The sequence below is a fragment of the Sphaeramia orbicularis genome, chromosome 24 (genome assembly GCF_902148855.1).
Source record: "Sphaeramia orbicularis chromosome 24, fSphaOr1.1, whole genome shotgun sequence".
NCBI lineage: Eukaryota > Metazoa > Chordata > Actinopteri > Kurtiformes > Apogonidae > Sphaeramia > Sphaeramia orbicularis.
In genome coordinates this window covers 17055328-17067066 of record NC_043979.1, presented here as the reverse complement: position 1 = coordinate 17067066, position 11739 = coordinate 17055328, and the positions used below count along the sequence as shown (strand labels likewise).

Genomic DNA, 11739 nt, shown 5'->3' with positions numbered 1-11739 from the left:
ACACTTTGAAATACATGAAAATATTTACATTTACAAAGACAATTATTTGGAGTTGTCATTATTTATGTTATTAAGATTATTAAGAGCTCATTAAGAGGTTATTAAGCGCTATTTGATGATGTTCCCTGGGATGATGTTTTGTTTTTTTTTGTTTTTAATTTTGTTTTTTTTTCTAACTTGTTCAGAATATTGTTAAAATTGCACTTACTTCTCTTAAGACATTTCAGGTTGTTCATATTTGTTCAGGTTATTCACATTTTTTGCAAAATTCTACTTTGTTTTAGTGTAAATACATGAAAATATTGACATTTACAAAGAGAAAAATTTGGAGTTGTCATTATTTATGTTATTAAGATTATTAAGAGCTTATTAAGAGGTTATTAAGCGCTATTTGATGATGTTCCCTGGGATGATGTTTTTTTTTTTTAATTTTTAAATTTTTTATTTTTTCTAACTTGTTCAGAATATTGTTAAAATTGCATTTACTTCTCTTAAGACATTTCAGGTGGTTCATATTTGTGCAGGTTATTCACATTTTTTGCAAAATTACACTTTGAAATACATGAAAATATTTACATTTACAAAGAGAAAAATTTGGAGTTGTCATTATTTATATGTTATTAAGATTATTAAGATCTTATTAAGAGGTTATTAAGCGATATTTGATGATGTTCCCTGGGATGATGTTTTTTTTTTTTTCTAACTTGTTCAGAATATTGTTAAAATTGCACTTACTTCTCTTAAGACATTTCAGGTTGTTCATATTTGTTCAAGTTATTCACATTTTTTTGCAACATTAAACTTTTTTAGTGTAAATACATGAAAATATTGACATTTACAAAGAGAAAAATTTGGAGTTGTCATTATTTATGTTATTAAGATTATTAAGAGCTTATTAAGAGCTATTTGATGATGTTCCCTGGGATGATGTTTGTTTGTTTTTTTTTTTCTAACCTGTCTGGGATGATGTTTATACCCATAATGCTGCTGAATAAGCCTATGAAACCCTGTGTGCGTGCTGTTGCATACACGTTTGTTGCAGCACCGCCCGTCTGACTTTGTCCCTTTCTCTCCTGGCCTCATTCCAGAGCACAAACAGCATGTGAATGGCGGCAGAAAGCAGCAGAGTTGTCACAGAGGAGCAGGAGGAGCTGCCGGCCCCTGGAGCTCACACTCACATGCACACACACACTCCCACTCACACCCGGAGTCAGAGCCACATCCAGTTTCACCCTGTGACACACGGCACACAGTGGCAGGCTCCTCGCACGCTCGCTCACACAAGGAGTCACAGTCACACTCACTTCAACACTCCGTCACACACACAGTCGCACAAGTACGGCTGTCGTCTCACACACAGTCTCTCAGCCATGACCAAAGGAGAGAAGGGAGCACAGGGCTCAGCGGGGAAGTTCATCAAACCTACTGAACCGCTCTTCCCCAAAACTCCACACCAGGTAAGAGACTTTTTTTTTTTTAGTTTTTATTCAACAGTAAATGACATTCATTTAAACTCCAGTGATGGTAGAAATCTGTCAGTAAAAGTAACCTCCTGATAGTTTTAATCTCATCTGGTGTGTTTGCAGCTCAGCTTTCAATAATTCCACACGATTAGATAGAGATTTGAAAAAAAAAAAAAAAAGATAGAAAGTGTGATCTGTTTTCTCGCTTATCTCACTGTGATTAATCAGCTCCTTTGTTTTCCTGCGAACCATAATCCTGCTGATAGTGAATTCAGCTGCTGGAAAGTTGATTGTTTTCATTAGAGAACGGTCATTTCCACTGATGGGATGAGCGCTTGTTTTCTCTGTTTGATCCTGGTGATATGAGTGGACTTAGGTGACGGAGACAGTTCTAATCATAGCCATAATAGGAAGAAACACAGTGGAAAACAGAGGGATGACCTGTTCAATATCTGTAAACACAAGACAATTGAGTCACGGTTATATCTTTTTATCTTATGTCATTTATCTTTATAACAACTGCACCAATGATTGGTATTTGATGGAAGGTGATAAGACTCAGAACTCCATACTGTTGAGTCTGAGAGGGAATATATTGAAAACAGTGTTGACAGACTGCTCTTGAGTTCAGTTAAAATCCCAAAATCAAGTATTTTAGGAAGGTATACATCAGATTTCACAGTGTTTCAGATGCATTTGTAATGCAATACCATTGCTGTTAGTCACTTTTTTCTCTGTTTCGCTACAGTGTTCATTAAACTGCATTACATCATACAATAGAACCAGTTCTACAACCGGCTCATCTCGTCTGCCCTTCTAATGTTCTGTCATATTAGTTCTACTTTGACTCTGTGGAGCTGACAGTGAAGATCATAATCTAGAACAAAAACGTCTTTGTTAAGGAGGATTCTAATAAAACCAGGAGGATTTTACTTTCAATAATCAGCAGTGATCAGATAAATATATGGCAGCACATCATTCACTGAAAGACTACACTGTAAAAAAAAAATCCTGTTATTTTTATGGGAAAAAAACTGGCAGCTGTGGTTTCCAGAACAATACTGTAAAAAACACATCCAACTGTAAACATATTTACGGAGTAACATGTAGATTTAACATTTTAAACATGTAGATTTAACTGGTAAATAGACTGCACTTATTCAGCACATTTTCTCCACCTTCATGGTGTCCAAAGCACTTTCCAAATCCACCAGGTCCAACTGGGACCAATTTAGGGTTCAGTGTCTTCCACGGACACTTTAACATATCAGTCAGAACCAGGATTCGAACCACCAACCCTTTGGTTATTGGATGAGCCACTCTACCAACTCTACCAACCCATTCATTTACAAGTTTAAAATGTTACATTATAAATGTTCACTTTTTTATAACTTTATATATACATACATATATATATATATATGTATATATATATATATATATGTATATATATATAAATAAAGCAAATATGCCGTTATTTCAACATTATGGTCTTGCAATTTAAACGGCGCCATATTGTATTTCAATTTACAGTTTTATTTTCTAAAAACAATAGAAATACATCATTTCTACATTAGGGCTGTGTATCGGTGAGAATCTGGCGATACGATACAAGTCACAATACTATGATCACGATACGATATATCACGATATATCACGATACTGTTAAAAAGGCAATTTTTTTGTTCGTTTCTTTTTCTTTTAAGATTATTTCCTTGAAGAATTGAAGTACACCAGAAATCTGCACAAATACTAAACACATTTTTATTTGATCACAACAGGATCTAATGCTATATCACAACATGTTTCTAATTCTCCTAGTTTCCAAAAGAACTACCATCTGCCTCTCAGACAGTAAAAAGTGCTTTTAGGATGATTCAAATAACCATTATTTAAAACAGTGTTAAATAATAATAAAGATATAAACAGGAAAGAAAACCAAAAAAACAAAATGAACCTCCATAATATCTGCATTTGAATAAATACCTAAAAATATCGATACAGCATCGTGAAATGAAATATCACGATATATTGCAAAACCGATATTTTCTAACACCCCTATTCTACATACAAATCTGGTTTTGTTCACATACTCTTCCTGTAAGAACTACAGCTATATTTGATTCAATCGTTAACACAAAAATCTTTTCAAACAAACAACTTTGCATTGTATTATCACTTACAGTTTTTTTATGTTGCAATTTTACAACTTTTTGGTATTAATTCTACAGTCATTTTTTACAGTGTAGTTTCACATGGAGCTTTGACTTTTTATGTAGAAGACCAATAAGCTTGACTGATTGGAACATTACACATAAAAGAGCTTTTTCTTCTTTGTGAATGAAACTAAATGATAGACCCATAGTGAGTAATGAGTGAAATGTCTTTGCTAAATTCCTCATGAATACCCCTCCCCATCCATCATAAACGTACCCCTAACAGAGCCGGTGTTTTCTTTATATTACACTCATTCATCTGTGCTCGTAAAGACACTGTGAGAAAAATAGAAGAAATAATAATAATCGTAATGACAGGCGATAAATTCTCCATGCTGTTAAAACTGTGTTTCCTCGGGGCGCTTAGTGTTGTTATTTGAATGGCTTCATGCCATCACTGACATAATCAACTTTTCTTTTCATATTTATTCTCCATAATCTGAAGGATGGCACAGATCTGGAATCCCTTTTATAACCCTGATACTTAGAATTTGCCTGATAATCCGTTAATTCATTTTTTAGATGTAAACATTCTTTATTTAACCACTACAGCTGCCTAGATGTTTTTTTTTTTTTTCCTCTTTTCTTTGCTCCAGCATTATCCTCAGCCCTGATTTAAATTGCTTGCAGTGCTAGTTCAGACATTTTAAATTGTTTTCCCCTCAGTGTTAAGCATTCATTAACTTTGGAGATTAGTCTTATCTGTCCTTGTCCCTTTGCTTGTTGACAGTCTGAACTTTGCTGAAGCTTCTTTTACCCTCAGCCTGTCGGTTTCTTTGTATATATATTTATATATATATGTGTGTGTGTGTGTGTGCTGCATTGGGCCTATGTGGTTTGGTTTGTTCTCCAGTGCATCCAGACAACAGCAGAAGGGATATCCTGTTTATCCTCTTTGATGATAAGAACTCAGAAATGAAAGATTGAGAGTATGAGTTTGGAGGGAAAGAATTCAGTAGTGAGGGAGCGTGGAGTATTTTTGCACATCATCAGTTAAGCAGCGCTCTCCAGACACCCAAGACTTTGATTTTCTCTCCAATTAGGGGTAATTGCAGTGAGAGTGGAAGAAAAGAGAATTTTGAAGTCGGAACCACGGTGCAGCCTTTACTTACCTCTGACCCGCTTGTCTTGTGATTGAATAATTACACACCACCCTCCTGGTAATTGTCGTTCTCGAACCCCTCTATGTTTTGATGGGGCGAAAGAAGGAGGAAGAGAAAACGTGAGCCGGATAATAACAGTGTGTCGGTCGAGCCTGTGGTTACTTTGGTGATTTCCTTCTTTCATAAAAGCTCCGAGGGGAGTAGCAAAAGGGCCGAGAAGGAGCCGCTAGATGTGGAGTGACACTATTTTGTGCATGTGTGTGTTTCTTAGACTGTCTTTATGTCTGACACCAAAAGTTGGAAGAGGCAAAGGTTGATATGTGTGCACAACCTCAGAGACAGGCATAAATCTTAGCTTTCCCAGACTGTGGTGTCTCGTCTTATTCATGTATTGAGATGAAAGCGTGCCCTCCTCGCTGAAAAACACACACGTCGAGTCGTAGTAGTGATGGTTTTAGCAGAGAGCAATGACTCTGGTGGGTTTCTCCAGCTCCTCAGATAGACCACAATGCAAACAGCCGACAGAGGGTCTGCGTCTGATTCTCTATTTGACACATCCACAGACAGATTCAAGCAGAGACAGCATTTTAAGCATCAACAGCTTTCTTGTTAGCAAAGAGCAGGGGTGTCAAACATAAGGTCCGCGTCCCAAAACCAGCCCACCAAATGGTCCAGTTCGGCCTGTGGGATGAATTTCAGAAGTGCAAAAATTACACTGAAAATATTAACAATCGACAGAATTTAGGGGCCATGTACAACATAATAAGACGTCAAGTAAAATAATAGCGGTATCCCATCCAGCAAGGCCCTTACGAAGCACCAAGTGTGCCAAATAATGTCCAAAAATTTTTCATACAGTTTGTTTTTAAATCTTTTAACTCTTTTTTCTATTTCATCAACTTGAGCCGTAAATAAAAATACCAAATACTCAATAATTGTCACTTTTTTAACCCTTTAAATGCCGTGTTTATAATGTAAACAAACCTTTTTTTTTTTGGATGCAAAAAACACAAAAAAATATATTTTTTCAATATACTACATAAAAAGTGGATCAAATATTATTTGATTTTTGCAGCCTGGCATATGTCAGTGATTAATTCCAACATTGATTAATTTGCATTATTATTTTTGGCGTTAGGTTAAATGTTCAAAAATACTAGCATCTGTCACCAAGTGTGCAAATAATTGTCACTTTTTTTAACCCTTTAAATCAGGGGTGTCAAACATGCAGCCAAATCTGACCCGCCAAAGGTTCCAGTCTGGTCCATGGGATGAATTTGCAAAGCGCAAATACAATGTGATCTCAACTAAAATAATAGCACAATAACCTATAAATAATGACTCCAAGTTTTCTTAGTTTAATATGAAAAACATAATATTACATTACACAATTACATATTACATTATACATAGTGAACTCCAAATTTTTCTCTTAGTTTTAGTGTAAAAACTTACATTAAATTATGAAAATACTAACATTTAACAACTATCCTTTAACAATAAAATGTGAAAAACCTGAACTTTTGAAAGTGAAATTTTAACATTATTCTTCCTGTTATTAAATATTTTGTGCCTTTGTCGATTCAGTCTGTAATATGCATTATATAAATGGTTAGTTGAGGTGTAATGTTGTTAAAATTGCACTTATTTTCTCAAGAAATTTCAGTTTTTTCAGGTTATTCACATCATTATGTTTGGATAGTTTGTAAATGTACATATTTTATAGTTTAATTTTGATTGCAGTAAAACAAAAAGAAAAATTTGGAGTCGTCATTATTTACAGGTTATTTTATGCTACTATTTTATTGATCTGGCCTACTGGAGGTCAACTTGGGCTTAATGTGGCCCCTGAACTAAAATGAGTTTGACACCCCTGCTTTACTTCATGGTACCTAACAAAGCAGGTCCACTCACTGTTCATGCAGAGGTGGACCTTACAGACCCTGTAGACCACATTGGACCTGTAGATTGTTGACTCACTGTCCTCACTGGAACTGCAGCTGTCGTGTAATGTATGCAGAAATTACCAAAAATAGTCACTTACCTGTTAAATTGTTAAGCTGCAACTTAATATTGGTGAAATTATACTTATTTTTAAAAAATATATTTCAGGATGTACATGTTTTTTTTTTCTCCTCTGACTGAATTTTTATATTGTAACAACCATAACTATACAATTGAATGTACATAAAATATAACTACGCAGTTATGTAACCCCAAATCTGATGTACCTCATAATCCAAAAACAGGTTATTCACATTTTCATAAACTAATTTAACTTTCACACTAAAACAAAAAGGAAAAATTTGGATTATAATTTAAGTGTTCTTATGAGTATTATTAGTATACGGTCCATTTCAGATCACATTGGGCTGAATGTGGCCCCTAAACTAAAATGAGTTTGACATCCTTGGCTTAAGGAGAAGAAAATATAGGAAGACTGATGATTTAGTGCTTTGAAAGATTGTCAGGTGGGAAACTGCGACTGTGTGTGTGGGAGTGTTTGGGCGTGTGGTGGAATTCTTCAGATGAGAACAGTGTCATTACCACACACGTCTTCCGCATTTATCATTGCAAATGGACTGTAACCAGCAAAAACCCTTTGGTAACGACTCCTTTTCTTTACCTTCCTCTGAATCATCAACTGTTACATGAAGGAATGTTATTTTTGGAGCTCCATAAATAGAAGTGAAATAGGATTAAACTATGAATGACTGCAGGATTCAGTAATTCTGACTCATATGTCTGGTTTCATGGACTAATTTTGTTGAAAATGACACACCTTATTTCATATGAGAGATGCTAACAGGAATTTATTTTGTCTTTGGGAAAATAGCAAGATAACAATGGTCATGAGAAGAAACTTGTTGAATGGAGTTGGGTTTGAGAGAATGAAGTTTAATGTGTTGGAAACTGTTTCACTTAGACCTGGGGTGTCAAACATGTGGTCCGGGGGCCAAATGCGGCACGCCAAACGTTCCAATCTGGTCCATGGGATGAATTTATAAAATGCAAACACAACACTTAAAATATTCACACGACTTGAACAAGAAAAATTTTAAAAATGTTGGGCGCCTTGGATTTCATATATAACTAGGGATGGGAATCCATAAGAATTTAGCGATTCCGATTCCATTATCGATTCTGCTTATCGATCCGATTCCTTATTGATTCTCTTATCAGTTCTCATTGGGTGAGGGAATAAAAGAAGACAAACGGGTGTGTTTACATTAACTGTCTTTTATATTTCCATCTGCACAGAAAATATAAGATATACAGTATGTACAAATAATAATAACAGATGACGCCGGGCCCGGTTTGAGGGGGGCGTACAGTGAAAGTGAAACTAAAGACGCTTTACTAATTCCTCTATTGCCACATTTCCACTATGTGGAACTGGTTCGACTCTGCTCGTCTCCCATTATTGTGCACCTCATTTCCTTTCCCCTACCATCGGACACTTGTATTTGAGGGGGTACGACGTTTGTTGCCTGCACCGGAACTGGAACTGGAACTGGGCCCAGATGATGGCCCGGCGTTCACTCTGCCACTAGATTCACAAGCGCCGCTAAGTAGTGTATCAAATATGTGACATTCCTGTAAATGAATCGCATGCTGTGGACAAATGTCTGAGCAGATTGGAGGGATTCCACCCTTTTGAAGACATGGAAGCTTTGCCAGTGTTCCAGTGGACCTGGTGTCATCTTTTTAGACCGTTTCTACCTCAACACCATGTTGGCTACATTCTGACCAAAACAATGCAGCGTACGCGTGACGTCATCGCGCATGTGCAACGAAGGCGGAATCGATAAGCAGAATCATTAAGCAGGCAAATGATTCCAAGGAATCGAGCTACTGGGATCCGGTTCTCAAAAAGAACCGGTTCTCGATTCCCATCCCTATATATAACCTTAGCAAACCTGACTTTGACTGAACATAGAAGATGGTACTAACTCTCTTCCCTCAAGGTTTTTCTTTTTAAAATTTTGTTTATGTATTTTCTTTTCTGAGCTACTCTTATGTATGACATTTTTTTAATGTAAGCCGACAATGAGCTTCCCCTGTCTGAAAGACGAGCAGCCGCCACTGGTGTCACAACATGTTATTTTTAGTATACCTACCTCACATTCAGGGAATGGGTTTGGTGTAATAATCCCTTCCCTGAATAAAATAGGTAATATTTGAATAATGTTAGTTCCTTTTCACTTGCTAAGTTTATGTCTCTCTTGTCATCGTAAACATTTATAAAACCTGTGTTTGCATGTCAGTGCGTGGTGTTGGCATATTTTGTTTCCCTCATTACCCATTTGGAATGAGGCTTCTCAAAGTGCTTAGACTGGAAAAAAATACTCATTAGCAGCCTGGTCTTGAACATCATTAAGCTAATTGAACCCCCCCACCTCCTCCCTTGTTACCTTTGTCTTCACAGACTGACTTGAGTCAGAAGTTGTCGATATCCAGTAAACTGTGTTTCGCCATTGGCGGTGCACCCAAGGAGGTAGCTGCCAGCGCCACAGCCTTCTTCCTGCAAATCTACCTGCTCGATGTCGCTCAGGTGATGAATATAAAAACAAAACTGGTATATGTGGCTGCCTTTTATGACTTCATGTGTGTATTATGTAACGGTTTGTAGTTTCATTTCCAATTTGTCTGTGTCGTGCTTTGCAGATCAACGCCTTCCAGGCCTCCATGGTGCTGTTCATCGGTAAAGCCTGGGGGGCTGTGACCGATCCAATAGTTGGATTCTTCATTACAAAGACCAGATGGACCAAGATCGGCAGACTCATGCCCTGGTGAGTTTAATGCTCTAATTTGTACATTTTTCTTACATAACTCCAGTAGTTTCTCATTGGTGTTCTGTTCTTAAAGGGGTCATACTTTGCTAAACCCACTTTTATTAGTCTTTGGTACATTTATTGGTGTATTTGGACCCTAATAGTTCATAAAGTTTGAATTTGAACCCTCCAGGTGCTGCAAACCTATCTTTATATTCATTTTAGCAAAAATCAAGTGGATTTCTACTACTTGTTTTAATTCCTTCTTAATTTGTTACGTTTCATAAATAGTTATATCACTACATTTGCACATATAAGGTCAAGACTTCTGACAAACATTTCTCCGAGTACGACATAATTGTTTGTTAGCAGCAGCGGTTATGTCCAAACTTTTAGCCATTTACCTAAAATGTTCAGTTGTTGGTTGAACAGGACAGAGCAGCACAGCTAACAACCTGGAGGGGGTGGGGCATGAAGTGGCTCATGTGCATTTAAAGGGCCAGCGCTCCAAATGACCTTTCTGGTGTCATTACTCAGAAATAAGGTTGAAGATGGACCTGTGGAGTTGAATTAATGAAGAATTGAGACCCAAGCATAGCATTTACAGTTTATATAGACCACAAGGAAATGTTTTAAAATGCATTTTCCTTATTTAACCTTTCTTAAGCAATTTAACGTTATTTATTGTAATATTATCCTCTATATTTTGCATTTTTCATTGTAAAAATGTATTTTCCTATATTTAACTTGTAAAGCCTGAACCATTAAATCATTGACAGAAAATTCCAGTTCTTTGAAACTGGAGCCTTTATTGGTCCTTCTGAACAATCAAAACATTTTTTTTCAAATATCAATTTCCATGTATGAGTTTCAATTTTGTATCATATTTGATACATCAGGTCTCAATGCTCAAATATTATTTCTTAATAAACTACAATGTAATATAACAAACATACCTACCTACATACCTGATTAACCTGTTTTTTAATCTTATAATATAATCATGCTTTTAGATGTAAAGCACTTTTGGCTTCACTATGTTGTTGTAAAGTGCTATAGAAATAAACTTTGATTTGATTTAATTTGAAACACATCTAGCAAATTGGTAATTCCTTTTCAAAACTGGCATTGTTCTGCCTCCTTCCTCATTAATGACAATCTTGTAGTGTCACTGGAAAGGCTTCTGGTAAACAAATTCTTCCCCCCTGGTGGATTGTCTGTGTATTGCATGTATCTAATTGTATACATCAGGTTTTTCAAAAAAAAAAAAAATCACACTGATCATGCAGAGGGCTTCAAAACTCATGTATCAAATATGATATGTTTGGCGTTATAGGGTTAATTTCCCTTATTTAATGCAGATTTTCTTGAAAACTCAGAGTAAATACAAATGTTTTATCAAAACAGAGAAAATTGAAGAAAGAAGTGACTTTTTCAGCAAATATATGATTTACTGAACATAAACCAAATGTGAGCAGTCCGAACTCTAAAACTAAGATGATACTTTTTTTTTTCATTGTATTAGGGTCTATAGAAACTGTGGTTTGGAGAATATTGCCTTCTAACCCTTTGGAAAATGATCTTAAATTATGTGTCCACAAATGTAGACATCATGCATGAAAGGGTTAATTTAGATGTTCGCAAAAACTCCAAGTCAGTTCAAAGGTTATTATATCAAAACAGAGAAAACTGAAGAAAAAGTCCATAAACCCAGTGTCTCCATCCACTGTCATTGATCCGACTCCATGGGTTTTACTGGTGAATCAATGTTGTAGAAGATGACGGTGTTTCCACGTTCACTACAGAGCCTCGGAACATCTAAATGGGTCATATCTGATGACCATGAAAAGATGAAAAACTGTATTTTACACCAGTTATTGACATGGATTGATAGGATTAATAAATCAACAGGAATTAAACAGTTTAGATCAGTAGATGGTTTGGGTCGACAGTGGATGTTTGGGTCTTTATGGGTTAAAAAAGCAAAATATGACTCCTTTAAGACAAAACCACCTGACTACCTGCCCCCTCCTCCTCCTCCTGCTGCTGCTGGCATACAGCTGAGCTTATGTAAAGGTTTATAATTTAGTTATGAAACATGTTTGGGTTTGCTCCCACTCTCTCTCTCCTAACTACTGTCACCGCATCTGTGTGGAATCTTAACAAAGTCGAGTTGTGTTCC

At 36.2% G+C, this 11739-nt stretch overlaps 1 protein-coding gene across 1 annotated transcript in view; it reads left to right on the top strand.

The window, feature by feature from the left end:
- Positions 1 to 11739, top strand: part of LOC115415433 (major facilitator superfamily domain-containing protein 2B-like) — a 52538-nt gene that overhangs the window by 1375 nt on the left and 39424 nt on the right. Inside the window, exons 2-4 of the mRNA XM_030128992.1 lie at positions 1089 to 1457; positions 9212 to 9337; positions 9451 to 9575. Of these exons, the coding sequence (XP_029984852.1) occupies positions 1107 to 1457; positions 9212 to 9337; positions 9451 to 9575 (602 nt within the window). The 5' untranslated portion in view covers positions 1089 to 1106. The remainder of the gene's footprint in view (positions 1 to 1088; positions 1458 to 9211; positions 9338 to 9450; positions 9576 to 11739) is intronic.